The 27,103-nt window shown below is 43.1% G+C and overlaps 7 protein-coding genes across 7 annotated transcripts; 3 read left to right on the top strand and 4 right to left on the bottom strand.

Annotated features, from left to right (window-relative positions):
- Positions 1 to 1,661: 1,661 nt before the first annotated feature.
- BDB00DRAFT_977779 (kinase-like domain-containing protein) lies at positions 1,662 to 3,157 on the top strand (the record flags this gene model as incomplete). Its single annotated transcript, XM_053129941.1, has 4 exons — positions 1,662 to 2,081; positions 2,167 to 2,296; positions 2,374 to 2,541; positions 2,613 to 3,157. Coding segments are annotated over exons 1-4 (1,167 nt in total), but the record flags the coding sequence as incomplete, so codon positions are not given.
- A 5,809-nt stretch (positions 3,158 to 8,966) lies between these two features.
- Positions 8,967 to 9,565, bottom strand: BDB00DRAFT_472267 (uncharacterized protein). Its single transcript, XM_053117504.1, has 2 exons — positions 9,225 to 9,565; positions 8,967 to 9,102 (listed from the first exon to the last, which is right to left on the bottom strand). Exons 1-2 carry the CDS (start codon positions 9,438 to 9,440, stop codon positions 9,061 to 9,063), a joined length of 258 nt encoding a protein of 85 aa, XP_052978038.1. The 5' UTR covers positions 9,441 to 9,565; the 3' UTR covers positions 8,967 to 9,060.
- BDB00DRAFT_977782 (uncharacterized protein) lies at positions 9,195 to 10,752 on the bottom strand. The gene is made up of 2 exons (XM_053129942.1): positions 10,587 to 10,752; positions 9,195 to 10,409 (listed from the first exon to the last, which is right to left on the bottom strand). The coding sequence occupies exons 1-2, from the start codon at positions 10,661 to 10,663 to the stop codon at positions 9,692 to 9,694; spliced, it is 795 nt and encodes a 264-aa protein (XP_052978039.1). The 5' UTR covers positions 10,664 to 10,752; the 3' UTR covers positions 9,195 to 9,691.
- A 3,876-nt stretch (positions 10,753 to 14,628) lies between these two features.
- On the top strand, positions 14,629 to 17,577 carry BDB00DRAFT_977784 (uncharacterized protein). Its single transcript, XM_053129943.1, has 6 exons — positions 14,629 to 15,320; positions 15,396 to 15,616; positions 15,737 to 15,802; positions 15,890 to 15,987; positions 16,083 to 16,982; positions 17,067 to 17,577. The coding sequence occupies exons 1-6, from the start codon at positions 14,714 to 14,716 to the stop codon at positions 17,260 to 17,262; spliced, it is 2,088 nt and encodes a 695-aa protein (XP_052978040.1). The 5' UTR covers positions 14,629 to 14,713; the 3' UTR covers positions 17,263 to 17,577.
- Positions 17,578 to 17,900: 323 nt separating this feature from the next.
- BDB00DRAFT_766484 (armadillo-type protein) lies at positions 17,901 to 19,684 on the bottom strand (the record flags this gene model as incomplete). Its single annotated transcript, XM_053119599.1, has 6 exons — positions 17,901 to 18,176; positions 18,247 to 18,396; positions 18,468 to 18,653; positions 18,782 to 19,000; positions 19,081 to 19,247; positions 19,336 to 19,684. 6 exons carry the CDS (start codon positions 19,682 to 19,684, stop codon positions 17,901 to 17,903), a joined length of 1,347 nt encoding a protein of 448 aa, XP_052978041.1.
- Positions 19,685 to 20,634: 950 nt separating this feature from the next.
- Positions 20,635 to 21,886, bottom strand: BDB00DRAFT_831422 (uncharacterized protein). Its single transcript, XM_053124115.1, has 2 exons — positions 21,222 to 21,886; positions 20,635 to 21,115 (listed from the first exon to the last, which is right to left on the bottom strand). The coding sequence occupies exons 1-2, from the start codon at positions 21,494 to 21,496 to the stop codon at positions 20,761 to 20,763; spliced, it is 630 nt and encodes a 209-aa protein (XP_052978042.1). The 5' UTR covers positions 21,497 to 21,886; the 3' UTR covers positions 20,635 to 20,760.
- A 4,071-nt stretch (positions 21,887 to 25,957) lies between these two features.
- On the top strand, positions 25,958 to 26,935 carry BDB00DRAFT_873983 (acyl-CoA N-acyltransferase; the record flags this gene model as incomplete). Its single annotated transcript, XM_053127166.1, has 1 exon — positions 25,958 to 26,935. The coding sequence occupies one exon, from the start codon at positions 25,958 to 25,960 to the stop codon at positions 26,933 to 26,935; it is 978 nt and encodes a 325-aa protein (XP_052978043.1).
- Between the last annotated feature and the right edge of the window lie 168 nt (positions 26,936 to 27,103).

The following is a 27,103-nucleotide window of genomic DNA, read 5'->3' on the forward strand; positions in this document are numbered from 1 at the left end:
CAAAGGCTTCTAACGCTTCAAATAGCATCAGATTACAATCTCAAACTTCCGACGTGTGCAGTAAGAGTTTTTAGTGTATACATTAATCGCCGCTTTCCGTCACTTTGATTACACTAGCAACTACCACCAAGACAACAAGGCTCTGCTTTCCCAATTAACCGGCGCTATAGCATTCCGTTGATGACTACAGACACGGACTGCTCAAGTGGGCCTTCAATAGGATTCAGCCGTTATTACATACATATGTATAATGTGATCACATTCTACTTGCTTATGGCATTAGTACATATGAAGTTGCTTTTTCTGTATATTTCTTTTTTCAATACATATTCCTATTCGGACACGGATACATCTAAGTACGGGAGTATATTATGCTACATAATCGCCACCCCATATGCTGGTCTGGATTTTTGATAGACGCTTCTTTTGCCAAGACTCGTCGCAGAAACAAAAAGCTAGTGCCGCATAATAGTTCAGTAAGCGAACAAAACCTCGCCTATTAGTGGGGGGCCCATGTACTACCACAATGATGGGTGGTATCCAATGTTGTCTTTTTTTTCCCTAATCAGTAGTGAAGGGTTTCTGCTCTAGGTAGCGCCGAAAATGTTTCCGTAGCAAAGGGGAGAGCGAAAAAAAAAATAAAGACAGAATCCTTTCGATTACCAAAAAACATTGTGTGAGAGTAGCTTCTATCTGTGTAACGTGCCTCTTTGCGTGTAATCAGACGGATGATTGCCTATTTTGGCATATATTACTACAGTGTGTGCTAGTAAAGCTGCCGGATAACATATGTACTTTATTGAAGCCTTACTATTGTCTACACTTCTGGTGAACGTGTGTCGTGCTGACGTGGCAAGTATTAGAAAGGTTCTATAATGCAACAAGGAAAAGTTAGTTGGTAGAATTAGGACATGTAGACAGATCGCTCCTTTCCATATAGGAAAAAAAATGATCAATGTTATTGTAAAGCTTCTATTGGAACAATGATAAATGGCAACGAGCTGGATGGTGTCACGCACATCTTGACCCTTGGCGAAGAAATTACTATATTCGGTGACCCGCCCGATGTTCATTAAAGTCGCAGCACACCACTCACAAGTGAACCCTTAAACTGTCATTTTCTTGTACAATGTAGCAAGGCATTTACGTCCACCACCACCACCACCCCACCTCCCTTGCCTTTTCTCTAATGTCTTTCTTTCATGTGCCTGAACGAGTAGCAGGCGAATTAGAAAGAAGAAGGGAGTAAATCGAAATACAGGGACGTAAGCATTTGGCGAAATAAAAGGTGGAACGAGCAGCACTCTATTAGACAAGCAGAAAGGGGTGGAGGAGAGAGTGAGAGAGAGAGTGAGTGAGGGAGGGGAGGAATTAAAGCAGAGGAGTAATGTGGAGAGAGGTGGTATTAGAGAACCCAAGAGGGAGAGACGTCTAATGGGGGGTGAAAGAGAGAGAGAGAGAGAGGATCAGCGGAGAAAATTTGTCACACGTTCACTCCCACAATTCCAGATCAGGGTCGCCGCCACGTCGTGGCGAGTAATTTCCAAAGCTTATCGTTGTGGCTCGGCAAAGAGTCAGGCACGTACGCCCATTCTCTGTAAGCAATCACCAGTATCTCACTACCACATTTCAAAAAAGTGTACGATTCTTATTTAAGCGACGGCCAATTTCATTTTATTATTCTTCTTCTTCCCTCCCTCTACCTTTTCCCTCTCTTTTTCATCTTATTTCCACTCGCTCTTGTACACTATACGACTATGTCTCCTCATTACTCTGTCGCAATCGAAGGCGGTCCGGAGGTATTCACCATCGACACTCGATATCGCATTGTTCGCAAGGTCGGCTCGGGCTCCTATGGCACCGTATGCTCTGCATATGATCTTCATGGCGACCGTTTCTGTGCAATTAAAAAGGTCCATCGTGTCTTTGACAAACGGGTCCTGACCAAACGATGCTTACGCGAAATCAAGCTCTTGCAACATCTCAACCACCATCCTCGCATCATTGAGCTCTTTGATATGGACGTTGTTGACGTCGACGCGTTTAATGAAATCTACTTGGTGTTTGATTGCATGGATGCGGTAAGTGCATGTTCATTTATTCAGAACCCTTTTTTTGTGTTACATCAAACAAACTAGTAAAGCTCATGTTGGGGAATTTCAATAGAGCTTGCATGACGTGATCCATTCGGATAAGCCTCTCGGTATCGTGCATGGTCAATGGATCCTCTATCAAATGCTGTCAGGGTTAAGGTACATTCATGCAGCTCATGTCATCCATCGCGACCTCAAGCCTGGTATGTGTTATTGTTTCATCCGCATACTTTGCAGTAAAACTATACATGCTTACGTCTCACTTTTAATTGTTCATCAGCGAATATCCTCGTAAACATAAGCTGCGACATCAAGATTTGCGACTTTGGTATGGCGCGAGGATACAGCTATGCAGACCAAGCAGCATCTGCAATGACTGAGTATGTGACAACACGGTGGTATCGTGCCCCAGAAATCATGATCAGCCCCAACAATTACAGCGAACTAAGTAAGCCTCTTTCTGAATTCCCATGCCATTACGCTCCATTCAAGCTCATGCGATCGTCTTTTATTGCACAGTCGATGTTTGGTCTGTAGGCTGTATATTTGCTGAAATCCTTGGACGTCGCGTGCTGTTCAAGGGTCGTGACTACATTGACCAGCTGCACAAGATCCTCGGTATCCTTGGTCTTCCAGAAAATATTTCCTTCTGGGATCCATCCGAATCCATTGCCTCGCATCTCCAACAACTATGCACCGTCGGCGGCCAACCCCCACCACGCCATGCCATGGATTTCCGTGCATTGTTTCCCGAATGTCCAGAACAAGGTATCGATATCCTGAAACAGCTGTTACAACTCGATCCACAGGCCCGTATCCATGTCGTGGATGCCATGGCACATCCGTTTCTGTTACCGTTCAGTGACCCTGTCGAAGAAGCACTGCAGCCAGAAGACGCGTGCGATTTTGCGTTTGAACAGGAGGGTAATGACGAGTCTTATTTACGTTCACAGATTGTCAATGAGATCATGACTTTCCGACGTAACGTGCGGTTGCAAGAAGCAGGAGGTGCAGGGGCTCAGGCGATTCGACGCCATCATACTTTGGAAGTAACAGCACAACAGACCCCGCGTCAACAGATTATGCCAGCGGCCACCATGAGTATTTTGGATCAACCAGCACGGCAGAGACGTCAATTGACTGGCAACAGCGGTGGTGAAGGTGCTTGTGGTTACGGTAGTAACGAGAATGGTGGTGATGATAACGACGACAACGACGGCGACGGCGACGGCTATGGTTACGACCGAGACGATGACAGCAGTAATATGGTTGAAGAGCCGACAGTCATGTCAGGAGGATTAGTAGGAGAGCCAGAAGAATTCGACATGGAGGAGGAGATACCAAGCCGAACGGCTGGAGTGAACGTCGCGCCTCACCGGCGGTTCCGCGCCCCTGCACGCGGACCGCTTCGAGACCGACTGGAGCGTGATCTAAGTGGCACTTGGTGATCAGTAATATGCAACAACACAAGAAACAACAACGACCGACTCCCTTACTACACAAACCACACCCCCCCACCCCCAAATGCTCCCTATAATCAGTTGTTCCATCCCTCCTAACATCCTGTTTTCTGTCCATCTTTTATGCTTTTCTTTCCTTCCCTTTCCAGGTGTGTGTATGCATTTTTTTCTTTGTTTCGTTTTCCTTTTCAGTGTCGGCTGCCGTTCTTCACTTTAGAGTTTTTCTGTTCTTCTTTACAAAAATTATGTACGTTCTTTTCCAACCGATTTCACTGGGTTAATCCAACAGTCTCTCTCCCTTCCACTTTGCATGTCGATTTGTCATATGCCTTTCTTCTTCTTCTTCCTCTTTTATATTTACGTTTGTTGGTGAGGATTTCTTCAGAACCCCCGCAACTTGTAGTAACCTTCATTGAATATGATCTTGATAAACCGAAAATTAGGCTGCAATATATCTCTTTTCTTTGTTACTCGCTGAACTGTGTTGTATATATCAAGTAGTAAGGTGGCGGTTGCCGGACCCACCCCTAACCCCCGAAAAGAAAAAGAAGCACAATGTTATATATTATACTGCCACATCAGGTTTTCTTCCATCCTCCTACTGTACTCCTGATTGCCCGCATATAATATGCCTTTTATAATTCAGGAAACACAGGAGGACGAGGGGTTGCAACAAAGCATGCACACTGCTTCTAGTAAGTAAAGGTCACTTACCATTTGTGTACATGCTTCCGCTTTCTCTGGATCCAACACGAGCGGCCAAACGTCACCACGGCCACATTGTTAAGGACCTCTGTTCGATGACCTGTTTGACCTTTAAGGTTGCCATACTCAAACGAATCCAATTTAATTTTTTGTTTCTGAGCGCATCTTGTATAGCTCGTTAAAACCTGTTTTACACATAGAGTATGCAAACCTTTAAACATCCAATGTATAACTATTGTACGTTATTGAGGATCAGCATTACATACTACTAGTATATACGTATCTCAATAAATCGCACGTCGAACGTGATTTCTGCTAACCATCACAAAAATCCTCACTGTAATGGTGGGAACTCAAGTTTTACCTTCATCCGAAAGATACAATTTGCCGTTTGTATCCTTTCAGACGTTTAAAACGACCTTTCAAGACCCTGCAAGACCTGAAAAGGCTCAAACGGTAAATTCAGAATTTGGATGTATAAGAACCAAAAAGTGCTGTCATTTTATACTCAACGTCTTGAACCACGCGTGAATGAATTTCAAAATTCAGAGTGAAGTTTATGCATGGTGAGATAAAAAGAATTCTTATTTTTTTTTGCAATATGTTGAGAAAAAGCAGCAGCACGTCAGCTTCATGGAGATCAAGGAATTCTGAAATGTTTGGGTTGTACTGAATAGCACAAGTGACCTTCACTGTATGTTGGCTCCAACAAAATGTTGGCAGAAGGAGTACTGGGACCTATATATACAAATAGCACATTATGTTTACTGTTGTGCAAACGATGGCGCTCTCATGCCATTTTATTTGAAATGTTCTGAACAGCACATTGAGCAAAAAAAAAGGGGCTGACTGCTGATAGACAAAACAAGAAAATATATAGCTAGCAATGATGATGCGTCTAAAACTTAACATGGTATATTAGGTATCTCTACTTAGTTTACTAAGGTGAACAATTGGGAGGCGTAGGAGCAAATGAGAAAAGTAGCCAAGGGGTGCTTATATAACGCTCGGCAAATCACTAAAATTGAGCATCTATGCTGATACTTTTAAAGTAACTTTTTAAACATATATAACAATGACACCGAATGAGATGGCTATTGTTCACTTCCCCTAGATTGGAAAATCATAACATTTATGCAAATGATCGAAACCTACTGCAAGTTTATAACAAGTCGATCAGCGCTTATTACTACTCCCTTATTCTTTTATACCCCTCAATCCCCACCCCTCTCAAATGATTGCTAATATTCAATCACACATACTGAATCCATTCAGTATACGGTTTTTGTAAGCTGCTTTGGACTTATTGAACTCTATGTGTCTGGCCTGTACCTGAGCGCATGGTAAGTATAACATCAGGTAATAGTTAACCAAAAACACATCCTCTTATGGTCCTGCATTTCACCTGGTAACTTGATTTTTTACCGCCACCAGTACATCAGCATTCAATCAATATGAAAAAGCAATTTTTGCTTTCACTGAATTTACAATTAATGGCGTAATGTACAAATGTTGTCATTCCTGTACTTCTACACTAGCATTTATACATATCATTATCTCTCTATTCCCTTATTACAGTGGGGACCAGAGCACCAACTATAGCGTATTATGTTTACGCTCGTAATATGTATAAGGTAATGCAAATGCTTTCACATAGTACCGCCACGAATAAAAATAGTAGTGAGAGGACAACAACAACCCCAATCAGGTGCAGTAGTCTCTCCCCGTGTAAAACTAGGTAGGTTTATTCACAGGTGATACGCCTTTCTTAGCGTATATAGTAGAATACATATGCTTCAATCATCTAGAATCAGGGCTGCGCCATAAGGAGCTAGCAACCGACATGTTTCAACGAGTACGCCATCTACATTTGTTGAAAACAATATTAATGTTTTCAAAAACTATTGTTTTTTTTTAATTAGCATGTGACATTACGCTATCAAATCGACAGGCAATAACAACGATAGAAAGGTTGACACGGTGCATGATATACAACAGTACAAAACAAACTTGCTGAACGCCTTACACTAAATGGAAAAAAGCATATTCGTTGTAGAAAACCACTCGCTTGAAAATGAGCGGATCAAATGCTGGTCTGTTATGCATCTACTCATCTCTCCCTTTGGTAATGATGAAGCACACAAGCGATGTCCTTCGCATCGGATGTGCAAGACACAGCAGCAACTCATTGACTTAGTACTTGACATTGTGTTTCAAAAAAAAAGTAGGACAGCTCAATTATGCCGCTCCTTGTGCAAGCTTTTTGACAAATGGGGCGGTTTGGACCGAGGCCGACTTCATTCAACACACGCATGGCTAACAATGAACCATCCACGTAACAAAAGAAAAGTCTTATTTTGAGCCGCGGGGGCGAAGAAAATGAATCCATCATTGACCTCAGAGGTCTGTCGGCATCCAAGCTGGCTCAAGTGTCACCGTTATTAATTCCGGTGGATTAAGCTGTGATTCTTGATGCGCAGCACGGAAGCAAAAAAGACATAGACGTCTGTGCGCACGCTGTGAGTACTAATGCCCTCAGATTATCGCTACTACGTTAACTCAAATGATTTACCTTGGTATTCCAAAAGTATCAAACCTTAGTCATTCGTTTTTCGCATTCATCTGTGCTTTCAATCAATCCTAGTATATGACAGCAGTAAATTGTGCATGTAGTATGATATATAGAGAAAGCGATAGGACATGAAAAAGCAAACTGCCGTCTTTGATTTCACCGCGCTTTTTCAATGATTAAACACGTGAAGGGGCTGAGACCATAGCAGCAGAAAACGGCAGCGAGAATTATAGCAAGAGATTTCATTTGTTCCGAGTAGAGTGTGTAATATAAGGAGTACCGTGGTTTCTCTTCACTATAGTGTTAAACATGCACCTTCATGTACCGGTGCTGTTTGCGTAAAAAAACATCCCTACCCTCAGAGAACACGTTCTCAGAAAGAAACCCGAGAATCACTCAATATGCTTTCTCAAGAATCAGTGCCAATACTGTTCTTCGGAATAGACGCAGCCTATTATCGGGTGAAAGCAGACATCACTATCAAGTATCTCGTTGCTATGATGTGCATCATTTCATCATGAAAGTAGGTGGGTTAGAGCCAAAGAAAAGCACATGTTGTTTCTATTTTGTCAATACCATGTGAAACGTATAAAAGGATCGAGACTGAGACATAACCATGATGCTAGACCTAACCATTTATTATGAACTCCTCTCAAGGCAGGGCAGCAGTCAATCATTGAGCTCTTGATTGTAAAAAAAAAAACAACAACAACCAATTACTCGATTGGTCTGCTCGAATGTGACTTTGTGAAGATAGGCAAACAGATGCCAATTGCCGTTGACAAGCTTGTTGACACTGATTGTGGGTGATCCTGATGCGCGCATCAAGTCCTATGTGAGTCCCCATTCCTGGAGGCTTAGCTGTTTTTAATACTCTTTCTCTGTTTCGAATTATCATAGTTCAAGAGACTCAAGTTAGCACCTATAAAACACTTTTTGTGATGCTCATATCTCGCAATAGTGCTTTAAATCTTTTAGTGCGTAAAAATCTTCTCTGTTCTATATTTATGAATATTTAAGATCACTGAAAAATCATGCCAAACTCAAAAAGGAGCGATAACGAAATAATGACGACGTTGTTGTCTTGAACTAGAGCCTTTTTTTTTTGTTTTTACAAGCCAGTTGCGTATTATCATGGGCCAGAGCACGCACTCGATAGACTCGACTTTCTGGCCACTGTAGCAAGATGTTAACATGGATCACTGCATAAGAAACTGGCCACAGGTCCGGGTTTTCTTAAAGGGGGGTTCCTATGACATGACTAATCCAACGCATGCTTGTTCCTGTATTGATAACGACTGCCTGACTGGGCATTGTAATTTTTGATGTCCCGTGTGTGATGTGCAGTATAAGAGAGGATACACAGTAAACAAACAATGACAGGAGACGAAACATATACATTGAAAAATCATCAGACCAGTTATTTGCTGGTACCTATTTGTGATCTGATCCAACTCACTCACTCTCGTATAACACATATCGTATTACAGCACATTGTAAGTAAAGCACTTTATTTTCTGGAAAAAAATTTGGTTTAGTGGAATGGGTGCCGAACTTAACCCATATTGGCTTGGGTCGGGTAGTTACACAAACAACACTTTTTTTTTTAGCTCAAAGTTTGGGTAAGTGTGTGTCGCGTTGTTGCCGCGATCGTCCATGGACTGGAAATACGTGTCACGACGATTCTGATCTCTCTATGTAAAATGGTTATTATTATTATCTTGTAAAAACTTTTCCGTTGATCCGGCGCCTCGTTTCTTTGTAGAAAACTCGACCCTGCTCATAGTTCTCCACCGGAATATTATTTTTTTTTGTACTCATCATTTTGTGTGGGAGCACATAAATTATGTATATACCCGAGTACGAAGCAAAAAGAAGGGCGGTGCTTCTTTCTATTCGAGGCTGCTTGAGGTGTGTAAGCGGTTTCGGATGATGGGCTGACGAATCATGTGCATGCATGGATACATATAGCACAGTGGAGAGTTGGATTGAGTGTGTGTGTCATTGTACATGGCAACAGTGGGGCCTGTCTGCTGGCTGGAATACTTTTATGCGCCCTTTTTTAGTTTGTAGTGCATATACACTCTGTATGTGTTGTATGTAATGTACCTGGGAGAACATTACCTAATGTGTCTTAGTGCGTATCTGCAAAAACGATTCGTGACCCAGCAACACAATTTTTTACTTTTGGTCACCGCGCACCTGGACGACAAGCGCGCTCTCTCTCTCTCTATGTGTGTGGCACAACACATGTTGAACAATTACGCTTGAACTAGACAAAACAAGCATACAATCACGGATTGCACGTTTGGATCAGACAATAAGAAAGATGTAGTTTTCGTAGTTGCAATATATTATTAAGTAAGAAAGAGCAATAGTGAGTAGGTGTTTTACCGAAACAAAAACAACAAAAGGCGGAGGATGATGATGATGATGACGATGATGAGAAGATGAGCGGAGGGAGGGGGGGTTGCGTTTGGGGGAGAAAGGAGGGAGGGAGGGAGGGAACGAAAGGAAGCAGAAAGAACAGAGTGTACAAAAACAGGGTGGGGATGAATGTAATACAAAAAGAGCAAAGAAGAAGGTTGGCCTAGGTTTCATCTGTATCATGTGGATGTTCTTCTAAGGGACAAAAAAGGTGATGATATCACATTCGAAGGATCCGGCTTTTCTTCCTTTAGTGTATAACAAGCGATAGCGAAGGAAAAAGGAAAAAGAAGCCGGTAGAAGACGTAATAACAAAACAACAACGAACCGTTGCCGTACATACCCAAATAATAATAATTATAATAATAATTATGTTGATAATGATAGCACACACACCAAGAGCCCATGTTTTTCTTTTTGCGCCACTCGGCCATTTACGCTACAGCTGCAGCGCCCTCGTCGTTCGTCAGCCGTTGCTTGTTGCTAGTACCGGTAGGAACAACAGTGGCAGTGGCGGCAGAGGTTCTAGAGGCCGTCGTCTTGCTCTTCTTCTTCTTCCCGAACCTGCTTGACCGTTTCATTGCCGTCCAAAAGATACTCGAAAAGTCGCCGCCGGTGTTTGACACGGGGTAGTGTCGGTTAGGGATGGGCTTACCCAAAAATTCGCAGAGAGGCTCCCACCCGTCGCCAAGCGACATGATCAGAAGCCGATCTGCAGGCACAGTCCGCTTGACTTCTTCAATGTGTGCGTCATACATCTGCATCATCTTCTTGCGGTCAAAGAGAATCGATATGTCGTTCAGGCTCATCTTGTGACCGCGGACAAACGTGCCAAACCATGTCTCGCGTACTTGTCGCACTCGTTCCGGCATCATGTTGCCCATGTGTCGCAGCTGAACCAACGGCAGGATCGTCTTTTGAATTGACTTGTACCAACTCTCGGCCGATCGGACTGACAACACCACCTTGCTTTCCGGATACCGTTCCATCAACTCCTTGTAAAAGACGCATGTTGGCCAGTCTGAGGCAGCGTCATAATCGCCATATGCATCCTCCCATTCAACACTGCCAGGGTTCTTGTACGCCTTTAGCCATATTGATGCGTTCTGACTTGGGTCTGTAAGTACGCTCATGCCATGGTGTGTTCGGTATCTGTTGATGTTTGTTGTTTTGTTGTTTGTTGATTTGTGAGAAAAAAATAGGTACATAGAGAGAAGGCGTTCATTGTGGCCAGTTTTGTGGGTTAGAATATGAGTCAACAGCCATTCTGGTATCCAAGTTATATAGACAGATCAGAAAATTTCTTGCTTGTGCATATCAAGCACTTACCCGAGGATATCTAAAGCTTGTTGAAGGCTGAGGGTGCCTGTTCTACTGTATCCGGCGCAAATGACTTGAAGTGGCATGTTTAAATGATGTGTGTGTGTGTGTGTATGTAAAAAAGGTAAAGAGTTCAATGAAAGATGAGAAAGAGAGAGAGAGAACAAAAAAGGACAAGAGATTGATCTGGACAGAAAAATGCGTGCGTGCTTTCTTTTATATAAAAAAGAAAAAGAGGAAACTCAAAAAAAAATTGGATTCAGTTCCGCACAACCTTCTATGTTGCTCGCTACTACTCGGTAAAACTGAATATGCAGCCAGTCGTTTCTGCGTGTGATGATGCTATTCTGCCAAGAGCACGCACACACACACTCTCTCTCTCGTCTTTTTTACCATTATCGCTCCATAACAAGTCAGCCAAGAGCCCACTGGTAATTAAATAGCGCCAAGTTTAATATTCCTCCCCCCCCCCACCTTCCTTCATTCTCCGGCAACCCTCCCAATCTCGGCTCTCTGTCTTTGTCGCCATGGATACCCCACTCGTTGCGTCCCATAACAACAGGAATAGAATTAGTTACATGGTGACAAAATGGGATCTCTAGCTCTGGTTGGGTATCCAAGTCAACGTCTTTATGTCTTTTCTGCAGATCATCATCATCGGTCGTCGTCACCATGTCAACCTAGCAGTAGCCTCATCGGGGAGAGAGGCGCTGTTCCTGCAGCCTTGTAACCAAAAGTGGTTTGGTTTCTATTTTCTGTTGCTGCTACTTCTTATGGGAGAAGAGTGGAACTTATTTTTTGATTCAAAAAGGTTTTTTGTCATTTTTCAAACAAAACAACCAGCTAGGCGCGTGATGTGTCCGCCAAGTTTCTGACTGGATGAATGATGCAGGGACTCTCGGTTTCTGGAAGTGTCAAACAAAAGACAAACAGCGTCGGGTAACGAATTTTTGGTTTCTTGTGTTTGAATGAAACATTGCTACTGACACACTCTACCCCCACCCCCTTTTTGAAAAGCATAATACATCATGGGCAGTGATGATGTCTCCAAGGCAAGCCGTGAGTCAGTTTTATGACCGAGCAATTCGTATTTGTACAGGAGAAAAACCATAGCGTTCATTGGTCTCCTTGTACGGTATATCTCTCTTGAAAAAAAAAAATCGGCGCACAGTTGCTTCCGGACTTTCCTCTGTGTTCATTTCCGCTTACGTGTTCCCTTCTTCTGCAGGAAAGTCCACGTTGTTGTACTTTCCTTGTCTTGTTGTTTATTATAAATACTCTTAAAAATAAGTAGCGATCCCACTACGGTATCTTGTATACAGTTGAAAGGTCAGCGGATTGAGTAAATGATCTTTATCAATAACTCATTGTTAACTATTTTCTACTCAATCAAATAATGCCAAGCTTGCGCTTAAACCCCAATTCTGTTGTTGTCAATTCCCTTCATGGTTAATAGGGTCTTTTCATTTTCTCATGTCATTAACAATGATACATACTGTCGTGGTCTGCATCCGCTGAGTTTTTTTTTTGTGCCTTGGCCCACTTGGCGGCAGAAGAGAATTACCGAGAGTCGAGCATTCTCAAAATTATTTGCCAAGGCTTAGCTTATAGGGGGGAAAGAAGGGTCGTTGTTACGGGTCGTGCATGCGAGTTCACGGCTTCAATTAGTCAATACATATGATTTCGGAGTTCCCCATCTTGCATACTAAAAGCTCTCAAACTGTTTAGTTTTACACTGTCCTCGCAATTAGTGTTCCATAACGAACGCGTATTACACATGGCAGTTAAACATACGCCGTACAGCAAATTATGAAGGCTCATTCTTACAGGACTACCGCCTTTGAGAGGAAAAAGAACGGTATACTTATGTAACACATGGGATATGCTTGTAACACACCAATAACATGTATCCATTGTATTAGTGTAAAAGACGTCGGAAAAACTGCATCAAAAATATGGTAAAATGTCAAAAAAAAAATCAATGACCCGTATACTGCTGGAATGGTTTTCTTTCTTCCATTCCTCTATTTTCCAGTGTTTCTTCGACAGTGGACTTTTTTTCCCGTTCGACATTGGACGGTGTGGCCAAAAATAAAAAAAGATATATCAGATGGGGTCAATTCCGGCCCTCATGCGCGTTTCTCCAATTAGACGTTCGGATCAAAGGAAAAATAAAACTCGCATTGCGATCCGATCAGACCCAATGCGCCGCACATACTTTGGACGTGGGGAGGGGGCCTCCGAAGCCCCAAGTCAAAACCGGCAAACAGCGAATTTTTTAGGATCCGTTGGGGAATACCGAGAAAGACAGCAGCCTCATCGTGCACACATGCAAAAAAACAGTTTTTATTATTAATATTCGCCGATGATCACAACACGTTCATTGAACGAACAGTTAAGGATGGCTATATAGTAAAGATGTATATAGCAAGTGAACAAGAAGCAAGATCTATTTTAGGGCCATCAAACTAAATAAAGTTGCATGAGTTCCATGTCAGGTTACATTTACGTATAAAAGGATACAACAACGGGCCTTGGCATGGCATCATGAAGATAAACAAGTGACAATACGTCAATAATAGGAAAAAATCATCAAGTCTCAGAAGCAAAAATGCAGTCGACTGTAGCTACATTCACACTGGTGCAATAAAGACACGCGTGTATATCAAGTTCTGTGACAAATGACAGTGCCGAGCTTTTATAAATGTTACACTTTCTTTTATACTACAGAGTCATTCGAATCATCCTGGCTTTTTAAGCTGCTAAAATGCTTGTGCAAAGAGGAAGATTCTCAAAGACCAAATCAATTCAATACGACGCATCACTCAATATCTGAAGCAGGGCAGATTTCCCATCTGTCCATACGTCCGTGGCGTGGGGATTTGGAGGGATCAACTACTGTTATCATACTCTAAATAGACATGATATCTCTCGAGAGCCAGAAAAGCACCATGAGTAAAGCAAATCTTTCGAGTAACATTGCATTCGTACATACACTTTTTCGTTTCTCTCTTCTACCAACATGTTTTGCGATACGTACACACACATCATGTGTAGGTAACCCCACTCAATACATTCGCTGCAGGTGTAGCAAACAAAAGTTTTTTAAAGCCGCTTATTTATAATGGACACATCAACATAAAACAAGTATAAGTTTTTCAGCCAGACATCTTTGAGCAAGCGGGTTAGAACCGAAGCCTGTCTCGTTAACTTGACATGCAACATGCTATTTAAAATATCAAGATCGTGGATGGTCCCACTCCCCCCCTTCCTCCTGCGATTTTTTGTATTACATCACTTAAGAAACTGAAAAAGACCGTCGTGGATTGTATTCGCGCCATTACAAAAGTTAACTCTTTGAATCTGATCACTACTATAACAATAAAAAGTCGACTGTGTATGTCCTGCGTATGCATGTATGCACTGGGTGCAATTGTCCACTGGAGAAAAAAGGTGTGAGAATAATCGGGTTCTAGAAACGTGGGCTTGACCACGTAATACTTTTTTCACCAACTACGGTCGATCATATACATATATGTCACAGTAAAGTGTTTTATAGATATTCATTCGTTAGGCGTAAGCAACCAGAGCCCCCCTCCACCATCTCAACTTGTGTTGTATGACGATGAACACTATTCCAGCAGACAGCAAACGAAATATGTATGTAGTTATGCTGGTGACGATTCGTTTTTCCGAAAAATTGATATGTAACAGTGAAACTATTATCGAGTACCTCATTGAGGAGGCATTGCTACCATCATACATAGCACAAGCGTTACAGTGGGTGAGGTGTATATACCAGCATATGCCTGCCAAGGTATGTAGATGATGAGCAAATCTCTGCTGCTACAAAGCTACCGTAAAGCTACCGTGAGTTTCGCAAGGAAGAGATGGTGCGGATGCTGTAGGCAATAAGGGATGTTTGGCATTACGCTGTACGACTCTTCCATCAACGCGCCCACTACAAGTTTACTAGCACCTATTTCGCCTCTCTATATTATTTGTAACACACACGCACGCACAAAAACAAATTTACTAAAACTAGATGCATCTTTGTTTTACCTCTTTTCCTTTCCATTTTATTTACTTTTTCTCCTCTCTCCCAATTTTCTTTTAAATCGAGTATTCCATCGGGGATGATATTCACAAAAGCCCAAGTCAACGTCATTGCTGCTATTGCAGACGCAGTCGTAGCCCCACTCTCACCTGAAGAACAAGCCAAACTCCAAACTGTCAGTAACACAACAAGCAATACTACGCAACAAGCAGCAGCAGCCCTATCAGCCTATATAAGCTATTCGGGATCCACCGATGCCCATGCCGTGGTTGAGCTCTTGGAACAACTACGACCGGACCAACGCGAGCGATTGCAAACGATACTGAACCTATTGGACAGTGCAGCCGGCACATTTCTATTGACGGGCCACTTTAACAGATTCGCGCAACTCGAGCGAAACGAGCGGCAAAAGGCGATGACAAGTTGGAAGACGTCCATGTTGCCCCCGTTGCAGAGATTATACTCTACCTTGACGGGTCTTGTTGTCAATGCGATATATCGAAATCCGTCCTGTCCTGCTTATCAAGCTATTGGCTACCAAGGTCGAGACCCTGTCAGGTCTCAAAAAGATTATCAGCCTAAACACGTTACGGAACGATTGCCCATGGTGACCTTGGACGAGGTGGAGAGTCAATTCATGTCGAAACGGTTTGATGCTATTATTGTAGGCAGTGGTGCTGGTGGAGGTAGTCAAACACCTTTTTTATTTTTTTTTACTCCCCCGAATCATTTCTCATGCAAGACGGACGGAAACATTTTAGGTGTGTGCGCTGCAGAACTAGCCGCGGCAGGCCAATCGGTACTCGTGATCGAAAAGGGTACCTACTACCATGAGAGCGAGTTCCATTGGGATGAGAAAACAGGCATCAAGAACTTGATTGAAGCACAGTCTCTGTTGATGAGCGAGAACGGTCTTGCACAGGTCTTTTGTGCTTCGGCGTTTGGTGGCGGTACCACGGTCAACTGGTCAGCTTCTCTCAAGGTACCACTTTTCCCGTCGCGTTAAAAAAAATGTCCTTGAAAACTACTCACCGGAAAGTCGTGTGGTGTGTGTATATACTTGTTCTCATATCAGTCATCCTTTTTTTTATCTGTCATATAGCCTCAACACTACGTGCGTGAAGAATGGGGTAAAAAGTTCGGCTTGACGCACTTTATGTCTCCACAGGTAATGTACATATAAAGCTAGCTCTCTCTCTCTCTCTCTCTCTCTCTCTCAAATATATACACATGCAATAACTAATAGGAACAACAGTTTGTCAAAGACCTTGATCGTGTTTACGAACGTATTGGAGCCACTGCTTCGGGGATCAAGCACAACAAACCTAACCAGCTTTTCATTGAAGGATGCCAGTACGTACAATGTATGGAAAAAGTGGAGGAAAGACAAACCAAATTCATGCAATTTTCCCATGACTCTTTTTTTTTTACCCCACACCCTACGTTAGTAAACTAGGGTATCCCATTGCCGATGTTCCACAAAACACCGGCGGCCAATCCCACGAATGCAATTGGTGCTTTTATGGCTGTACCGATGGTATCAAGAATGGCACGATGAATACCTGGCTACGCGATGCGCATGCCAAGGGTGCTCAATTCCTCGACCGAACCAAGGTCACGCGCGTATTGAGCGAGAACAAAAAAGCAGTTGGGGTTGAATGCGTTGTGCACAACAGCGACACGAAAATCAAACTGTATGCCGACCGAGTGATTGTTTCTGCCGGATCCATGAACACACCTGGGCTGCTGCTCCACAGCGGACTGACCAACAAACACATTGGCCGGCACTTGAGACTCCATCCATGCCAATTTGTCTATGGCATGTTTGACGATCCAGTGGATATGCATGCTGGCTCCATCCTTACGACGGTCAGCAATGTGGCAGAAAATGAACTGGGCGGTGGCTATGGCGCCAAGATTGAAGTGCCTGCCAGTCACATGGGCTTATTTGCTGCCATCTTGCCCTGGCGCGGTCCGGTTGAGCATAAGCAGACGATGCTTAATTACCGCCACTTTATGCCGCTTGTCTTGATCAGTCGTGACAAGGATTCGGTCGGCACTGTCAAGTACAATGACCAAGGCCATATCGCGTTTGATTACACCTTGTCCAAGGGTGATCGTCGCTCGCTCGAAGCCGCTTTGGATCGTGCCGTCATGATCTTGGCTGCTGCTGGTGCGCGTCAGGTCCACACGTGTCAGCGGGGTGTGGGTCCATTTGTGTTTGCTCAGGACGAAGAGATTCGTGCGGATCTTCCTCGGTTCCAAGCATGGCGACACAAGGTGGCCAAGTATGGATTGCCCGAAAATGGCGTCAATTTGTATGGCAGTGCACATCAGATGGGATCTTGGTAAAACGTCAATGTTCTAGGATTTGTTCACGGTTTTGTCAGCTCTCTCACTCACTCACACACACGTTACGTATATATGAAAAGTCGTCTAGGCGTTTCGCCAAAGGTGTCCGCTACAAAACCCACGGGTGAAACATGGGACGTCAAGGATCTATATGTGGCCGATGCATCCTTGTTCCCAACAGCCAGTGGCGTCAACCCCATGGTGACCGTCGAAGCTATTGCGTTACATGTTGCAGCCAGCATTATCAAGTCTACCAAAGCCTCTGCCCATCTGTAAAAATAAACAGCAGTGATACTAAACTGTTTCAAGTTGTTTACTGTAGTTCATACGCGTTCTTGTTTCTCCATGTACCATTATATATATATATAGCTTTGTTGATCGACTCATAGAAAGACAATAATCAATCCTCTTCTCTCTTTTGGCCAGAAAGCACACTAACATTATAAACTTCCATGTATTTTGTAAGTACATTTGTTTGACGAATCAGTAAAAAACGAAATCAAAAGGGAAGAGAGAGAGAGAGAGAGAGAGAATAAATAAATAAATAAAAAGACGCAAATGCTGATGAAAAAAGAAAGCAAAAGAGAAGAGGGAAAAAAGGAAGAGAACACAACAACAGCTAAAAGTAGAAGAACAATCCTGACGCATTAATAAAAAAGTGTCAACTCTCTCTCGTCTGGTGGTGGTGTGTTGGAGAAGGAAGAAAGTACGCGCGAGAGAGAGAGAGAGAGAGAGAAGAACACTTGGATTAACTGCCAAGGGTAACAAGAAAGAAAAGGGGAGGATGTGACCTTTTTACAACAGAAAGAGAGGAGGGCTGGTATGTGTGGATTTGGGAATAAAGGGCGGAACCTGATAGGGAGGAGGCAGGTAGGAGGAGGAGTGTAACAGAATATAATACGATATTATTTTTTCTACGGGTATGGATAGAGTGGGTCACTGCTGTTCCCAATCAATGGAAGTCCAAACGCAGCAAGCGACCCCTCTCCGTTCTGGTATCCAAACGAGCTGCTGTTGCTGCCATAGCGCAAAGAGCCAAGACTTTGGTGTTGTCTGACACCGCGTTGACGGCCACCGTTGCTACCTGCACCGCCTTGCTGCGGTTGCTCACGTTGGATCTTGCTGTGGATCCGTTTACCATAGGGTGTGCTCCTGATCGAAGGCAACAAGGGGCGAATGTATTCCACAAGCTAGAAAAGTACGATCAATATCTGGCTGCTACTACATAAGCGTTAGGTGCTCTTGGGAGTATCAACAAACCTGCACACGCTGGTCTTGATCTGCGTATTCGAGACATGTTTGTACAACATAGTTTGCAAAAGAGTCTCGCAGTAGCTTTTCAATGTTGGTTTCGTTCAGTAGTTCAGTGACCATCAGTCGACGCGTATCTGGTTCGGCCACTCGAATGCACTTGATGAAAGGAGGTCAGCTCAATGGGTGTGTTTCTTTTTGACATGAACAGATAAGAATTGGGGACTCACCTTTTCAATGACATTGGAGCTGAATTTTTGCACACTCAAGTCGCATACGTGCTCAAGGAAGCAACGGACCAAGGTATCGGTGTATGCGATATCACCCAAGTCAAGGACGTATTGCACCACGTAATTACCAAACGGATCTTGAACAAGAGGCAATGCATGCCATGTAATCACTTTGACAAGTTGATTCTATATAACCCCCCCACCCCAGCATGAACAAAAAAAAAAGAGGTAAATGAGAAGGGGGTTGGCGGGGGACACGAATAGAAGCGCAGCCATTGTATTTAGCGGGCAAAAGAAGCAGTAAGTTAATTTACCTTTTGTGCTTCCGATGCATAATCGATGCAGCGTTGGAGTACACAGCAGCCATGACGGTGCGTAGCAACCTGGATACAATGTTCACTGACTGCATCATAGATAAACTGTTTGTGCTCAGCTGATAACCGATGAAGACACTTTTGGATCACGTGGTTGCCGTTCAAGTCTTTGATCAAGGTGACTACGTTAGGGTTTAGAGCAACCGTCACTGCATGAATCTATTGGAATTACAATGAGAGGATAATCAATATAAGTAAGGAAATCATGTGATCACAACCCCTTCCCTGGCTATATATACCTGCTGAGACGTGGATAGAAACTCGATGAATCTTTGAACTGCACGCGTGCCATGCATATTCAATGAGATTTTGAGCAGATCAGGTGCGACGGTATCGACCAAAATATCCCGTTGGCTATCGTCGCAATGCTCAATGAGCTTCTGGCACAGATAATTACCGAATGGCTCTACATGCATCATTGGTTACAAATGCGAAAAATGATGGATTATTATCACTCTTCAAGTTGTTACTCCTAGAAATCGTCCGGTTGCTACCTGTCATTAATTCCACAAAATGAGGCTGAACTTCGTCAAAGATAAGATGCAATTGCTGTCGATCAGGTTCTTCAAGCTTCTTTTGCAAGAACCGACATCCATTCTGGTCCTTGCATAATTCATAGATTTTGCCTTGAAAATCTTCCAATTTGGCACCGGCGAAACGGTTTTGTTCTTCGGATGGCACGCTGCTCGATGATGTCGCTGGACTGCCACGACGGCTCAAAGGTCTGGTTGAAGCAGTAGCATCAAATCGTTGCTGTTGTGCAGTGGGTGTTGTGGGTAATGAGGATTGATGATGATGTGGTGGGACCAAGTTGTTGTTGTTGTTGTTGCTGCTGCCGTTCATAGAGGACTTGTTGAAATTGGGTGATGTCGAAGCCAAGTTGTGGAGCATGGAGTACTGTTGATAAATGGATGAAGGATGGTAGAAAGGCAGAGCAGGCATGCCTCCTTGTCCTGTTCCAGCTGTCAGTTGAGGTGACGATGGAGGGTCGGCAGCATCCAATGGATGATGGTGATGGTGATGAGGAAGCTGATGATGCGCATAAGGACATTGGTCCTCGAGCATGCAAAATCCAAACTGATGATACTGTGGACACGGGACAGACGACAGGTCTTCATTGGTATTGTTGGCGGCGGCGGCTGCTGCAGCAGCGGCTGCTACCAGCGCGTCATGCATTGTGGTCGTGGGTGTTGTAGGCGGAGCAGGAGCAGACTGTTGTTGGTAATAGGAGCGCAAGGCAGCGCCATGTAGATCCGAATAGGACTGAGAGGCGGTCAATCGACTGTTTTTATATTTCATACCGTTGGATAAGTAGTGTTGTTGTTGATGATGGTGCTTTGGATGATCTCCCGTGGCACCAGCAGCGGCAGAAGTGGGTGGCCAGCCATAGGAAAATCTTCTGGGCTGTTGGCCATAAAAAGCAGCCTGAGCACGTGCATTAGGGAGAGTGGAAGCATCCTCAAAGGGCGCAACATCCGCATTCTCCAGATACTGTGCCCACGACTTGCTCCTCAGGGACTCGACGCTTCTATTCTGTCGTGCAGAGTTGCGACGAAGGGAGGATGCCAAATCAAGCGCCGACGACGATGGAAACTAGGAAAAAACATCTTTCATGTAAGTACATACGCACTAGTTGTTGTTGTTGTTGTTGTTGTTGTTGTTGTTAGTGTTTACCAGTCCATTGTCGTTGACAAGCGGGGACGATAGTTTGTCGGTGGAGCCGTATCGGTTGCGGAAATAAGGATCGTTTCGAGGTGCTGTTGGAAACATGTCTAAAATTGAAAGAAATTATGCAACGGATGAGTAGAAATTTTTTTTAGCTTGTTTGGTAGGTAGTGCGTGCTGTCTCTCTCTCTCTCTCTCGTTCCAACCTGACCCTCACCCCCACCCCTTTTTTTTGTCCTTCTTCCACAACTCACTCAATATATATATATACACACACACACACACACAAACGCCATTTTATTATCAGTGGCCCCCCTCTCCCATTTACCAGCAGTTTTGTGAGGATCGCCGCCGTCAAAGAGGAGATTCTTGGACAGGAGATCCTGAATGCTTGTTGACGTAGGCACATTGTTTCCATTCGTACTGCTATTACCGCTAGCCCTTGTTGTTGAGGAAGAAGACGCAGACGAAGGCAGTTTATGCTGGTGGTGGTGAGGGTGCTGACGAGGGTGATGGTTGTGATGGACTGATCCAACATCGACACTCATGGATCTATGCGCTGCAGTTTTGACCCTATCATCACCATGTTTTGCACCCGGCGAAGAATTTCTTTTTGTTCGGATGGAACCAAGAGAAAAACAAAAGTGTTAAACCATGGGGGCAAACTGGTGGAAGGAGGGGCTCTATCATTCCATATCCCAAAAAGTCCATTTACCTTCGCTGGTCTTCCGTTTTCAGCTTTTCAAAGACGGAGCAGAGACCGGATTCTTCTTCTTCATTGTTGTTGTTGGATGTTTGTGACAAGGTATCAGACGATGGCAACGACGGCGATGGACGACGTATTTCGTGAAGTGGATGAACACCAGCTCCTCCGTTGTTGTACATGTTGCTGCTGTTGCTGTTGCTGGTGGTTGTGGTTGTGGTTGTGGTACTGGAATCAAACAATGTGGAGGATGAGGTTGTTCTTGGCTGCTTCTCCACTGAATCCATATATAAAAAATACACGATAGCTTCTTTTTTCTTCTTCTTCTTTCTTGACAAGGAAAGGAACGAAACGAGGGAAAGAAAGAGGTTAGATGTGGGATGAAAGAAGGTAAAGAAGGTAAAGAGAGAGAGAGAAATTAAGGAACAAGAATACAAGTGAAAAAGAAGGAGCAAAAGCAAAATAGGGGTCGTGTGGGTTAAAAGAAAGAAAGAAAGAAAGAGCAGTGAGCAGAGCAGTCCTTTCTCTTTTGCCTTTTTGCTTGGATCGACGGACACAGCACAGCGCAGCTCTTTGGGAGAGAGTCCTTTTTGTCTGGGATGTGTGTGCGTGCGTTCTTCTATTATGCGTGCTGTTGCTGCAGGGGCATACTCACACCCACAAAAAAAAAAAAAAAACCTTTCGAGCACCGAAGGGGTTATTTCACTAACTACGTGCTATCACACTTACCATGTTTTCCTTTAATTCACTGTGACAAGCGCGTGGAAGGGGGAGGGTGGGGGTGGGGGCCCATTATACGTTTCTTGTGAGATACACCGAGGAGAACTCTTTTTTTTTTCTAAAAACAATACACCAGTGTTAAGACAGATCATGAACAAGAAGGAGGGAGGGAGGATGGTTGAATGAGACAAACGGTGATTTCGCCATTCACAATGTTTTGGTCCGTGCCTCCCTTTTTTTCTTTCTGTCAACCCACTACACGGAAATAAAATAGAGCCACAGACACACCTACTCGCACCTCCCCCTCAAAAGAACACGTTCATCTGGTGTGTGTGTGTGTGTGTGTGTGCAAGTTATGGAGAACGCCTAATCAGAAAGAACTCCTTCTTTTCTTTCTACTACTACTACTATTACTACTACTACTATCCCTACTCTCTTTTTTATTTTAACTAGCCTGTTTGACATTCAATGCTCAAAAGGATAAGCATTAAATCATCTCCCCTCCCTCAACGCTTTTGCTTTGCTGTGTGACGAAAAAAAGTTATATAATAAGCCCTAAAAGAAGCAGTAAATTCCGTCGAATTTTATGTGCTCTTTTGTGGCTCCCCAATAGAGTCCACATGAGCATCATTAATACAAAGAGTGTTACCGATATCTGACTGCAAAGATGAGGAGAAAGCACAGGAAGGAGTGGGGGGGGGTGGTTTGACTGGAGGAATTGGGAGGTGAGGTATCTACCCAAAAAAAAAGGTGTGTCTGTCAGTCTCTACTACATACTCTGGAGGGTTCCTTTGGTTCAATGCATATATAAAGTAGTGTTAAAAAGTAATATAAAGCCGAATGGCAAATATTCAGGGTCGTAGTAGTAATACACATTACACTAAGCCAGTAAACGGGAGACAAAAATGAGAAGGAAAAGGGGAAGAAGTTATTAGTTCGTACATATGAATATTTAAGCTACTACTACTAATACTACTATGATACTTCACAGAAAGGATGTATATTGTAGCAACAACAACCAACACGCATTTCAGACTGATGACAGGCAGGTGTGGTATGATGGGCCCATCTAACTATAATTTTTTTTAAGGTTGAATTGGCTCGAAACAATTAAATAACGCGTTGGAAGAATTAACCTTTTAATTAAAAATCCCATTTGTCTAAAAAGGGGAGAATAGCTACAATACAATACATAACTTGAACTCTACTATGTATAAATTCGATTCTCTTCCATCATCACTGATATTTATAGGGTGATGATGGTCATTACGTTGACGACGACGATCCCTTACTACTACTAGTACCCACTATACTACTACCGTTACTGCTGCTTCAAAAAAATAAGTGTTTGAGAGAGGGATCGCCACCGTTTTTGTAAAGAGTTTTCATTTGCTGCTGTGCTCAATATAAAACTTGCTTAGAATTACTCAAAAAGTGTATCTTACCAGTTCTTGGCGGGCTTAATATGATTTTACCTGTATATCAATCATGCTATCATAGAATTCTTAAAGTGTGTACATATACAACCAGCATTTGAAACGAAACTTATAACACACCACAAAGGCAGCACGAGCACGTGGATGTGATGTGAAGCAAACCTAACCTTTTTTTTTTACTTTTTTTAGTTACATAAATGATGTACACTGTAATGTGCTTGTGCACTGTATAATTAACCTCCACCTGACACATGGGGACGGATCACAATTTTTTGCTGCTACTGCTACTACTGGTAAATCTTTTACTGCCATGTACTACTGCCTATCGACATAATGTATCATTCTGGAAGCATTTCAGTACATGTGTTGTAGCTTGGTTCTTTTTGCTATCAATGTAAGATCTTGATGAACATACATTACCGAGAGCGACGAACACGAAAAAAATAAGGGATATCACATACTCTGGTAATGAAATTGAGTGAACAATTGATAACTCTACTCCTTATTCTACCAACTCTTGGTGATTCACACATGCTTTTATTTCCTTTTTTTTCCCCTTGTTTTCTACAGTGCATATATGCAGGGGGAACACAGGGAAACACAAGCATTTTTTTTTTCATTTTGCAAAGTCAGAAAAAAGAAAGGCTAAAGTGTGATGTATGACAGTAGCAAGCAGTACACTGGATTTCTTAGATGCAATACATGAAAAGGCTGCCCACTAACTACATATAATTAAACTGAGGGGTGTGACTTTAGCTCATACTGCTTCTCCTCGATTTTCCTTATTACATTCTCGTATTTTATTACGATTTACAGAGATTTAAGCATTCTGATGGCTGATGTAAATGTAATACACATTGTTAAAAGAGGTTAATTTGTCGGACTTCATTCCGAGGATACTGTAGAATTCTGCTGCATGAATAAAAAAAACAGCGCTAGTGATGGATGATGTACAGTAGGCGTTGTTGTTGTGTGACGACGAATACTACTCTTCACATATGAAATCGGGATTGTGTCAAAATAACATTTCTTCACTTTGATCGTCATCCCCTTTATCCTTCTTAAACCATGAATTTCCTGTGTTGTACGCTCAAGACACATATGACGTTCACTATCCATCGGGGGAAACATTGTATCAGCCTTTTTTTTTTGTATATCATCAAGCACAACGGCAAAATAAGCGTTTTATGGCACTCTGGAAAATAGTGGGCGACCCTACACAGCGAAGAATTACGTGCCTTGAAACGGGATATAGATGCTGCTGAGAAACAGATGGAAGACTACAACCAAAAAAAAAACTCTAGATTTACATTTATTTATATCAACAAGGTAGGTTCACATTACATACCCGCGATACGTTGACAACAGCAGAACCGCATCAGCACCATTATCAACAAGAGCAACAAGCGTTGGTTAGTTTCAAAAGAGGGTTGGATTCTGGCTAGTGTATCACCCTCATTATTAAGAATCAACTCGTTGGAACGTGACGAACATTACACCTAAATACGACGATCTTTTGCATTCCTACTTCTCAACAAACGGGTATCGTGCCCAAGCATGGGACGGAGTTCTGCCTTGGTGGATTTTGTCTGCAGCAACATCCCATGAGGTTTTTGCGTGTGCGAATATTTGGTATGTTCCTCCTCTCTCTCTCTCTCCATCTTGCTGACACGGTGGGTCAGGTATTGAATTTTTTTAGTGACACCAGAACTTTCTGGAGGTCTGTTGTGATTGAAAGCCAATTTCACAGGCTGTGGAGAAGAAAAGACATTGATTAAAGTAAAAAGTAAAAGTAGTAGTAGTAGTAGATACACCGCTGCTCATTGACTCATCATCCGACGCGAATGTGCGATAGTAGAAGCAGGAGTTAGTGGGTTAGACAGAGAAAAAAGCATAATAAGAGATGGATTTTCCAAGTGAAGGGTATGTATATACTATGTAGGATTCAATAGTGGCTGAACTCTACTTATCGGAATTGTTTCTCATGGTACATAGAATTCCATACACCATATCATTATATCCACTAGAATATAAAACATCAATTCCTCAATGTGAGTTTTTTAGATCTTTATTCATGGTGAAGGTCTTCCGTCTTTTCTGTTGCTGCTAATAGGAAACCATTGAATACCTTTTTCTTGGATCATTGGAAACCCTAGAATATCATAGATAAAAATAAGTGATCTGTTGTATACAAGATGCCGTGTACAGTTTTGTAGTAACCGGTCGTGGCTCTCTCATATTTGCCATATCAAGTAAACAGTTATATCACCTCTCTTAGAGGATCCTTCTACTATCCTTATTAGACTAACATATACGCTTCTAGTGACGTGTATGTCAGAGCAATCATGAGTGCTCAAGATACGTCTTAAATGCTGAACATATGAATCCTCTACCTGTTCATAATAACAGTAAGCACCAATGGGTGGTGCCACTATCTTGGGTCACGAAAGTCGCATGCGCCACATACTGTAACAAATGGAAAAACGAAATTTGCGAAAGGCGCCGAGTAAAAAAAAAAGGAATTTTATTATATATAGGGAAGAAGGGGGGGAACCTACTAGCGCTTCAACACCCCTCTATCTTTTTATTGCTATGTCCCCTTTTCGAGTACGCTCTTGTGTGAGTGCTTCAGAAGCCTCAGAAATCTTGTATCCATGGGTTGTCGCGGAAAAGTGGGACCCAGGAATGAACGGTAATGATATCAAGCACGCATACTATCCATCGGACCCTGCTAGTTTCTTTGTCGGTACGATAACCCAGCAGACAACAACAACATCGGCAGCAGAAAAGATTGTATCATCTATTTGTGCCATCAAGCATGACGACAACACAGGCTATATTGCATTTTACGTTGTGGACGCTTTGTATCGTGGAAAAGGTTATGGGTTCCAAACATTCACGCATGCCCTCTCGCACCTGTCAGCAAGTCCCTGGATCGGCCTGGATGCCGTTGAAGCTCAAATGGAAACGTACAAGAAATCCGGATTTGTGGTTCAAACGAAAATTGTCCGCTATGTCGGTGGTGGTGTGAGTCATCCTGCTCATTCGACCGCGACGGATGGTGTTCGTACCGTGGGTTTAGATCAAGCCACATTAGAGCAACTTGTTGACTATGACCATGGTTGCACAGGCATGCGGCGCGCCACATTCGTGTCGCATTGGGTGTCCTATCATGTCAAGCATGGTTGGGGCTTTGTCTTGTTGAATCAACAACAAAAGATCGTCGGCCTGGGATGCATGCGACGCTGTGCAAGTGGAACTTATCGGATCGCTCCCTTGTATGCAGATACACTGGATCATGCTTTGGATTTGGTGACTCGGTTGACTATGGCGGTTGGTGTGAATGACAACCACACCGAGGCTGCTGCTCCTCATCCTCATCAGTTTGCAGTAGATGCATGGACTGCTACTCCCGCACCTTCAGAGTTGTTTGCGGACAAGCTTGGATGGAAGCCTATATCAACCATGTACCGTATGTGGAGAAAGAACGGCACGAATGCCAATATCGATGGACCACCGCTTGGATCGATGGATGGTTTTTATGCTATTGCTTCCCCAGAAGTCGGATAACTGCAGTAATCTACACAGTATAGCTTAGCAAGCAACATGTGTATTTATTACTTGTCGCATGTCTCTTCAATTATCGTTACATTAATTTAATGTCTTGCCAAGCCAGCAGTAACAATAAATCATATTATGGACCATACAATACACGTCAACTGGACTCATCGAGAGGAT

The sequence above is a fragment of the Zychaea mexicana genome (genome assembly GCF_025766255.1).
Source record: "Zychaea mexicana strain RSA 1403 chromosome Unknown BDB00scaffold_54, whole genome shotgun sequence".
NCBI classification, from domain to species: domain Eukaryota; kingdom Fungi; phylum Mucoromycota; class Mucoromycetes; order Mucorales; family Lichtheimiaceae; genus Zychaea; species Zychaea mexicana.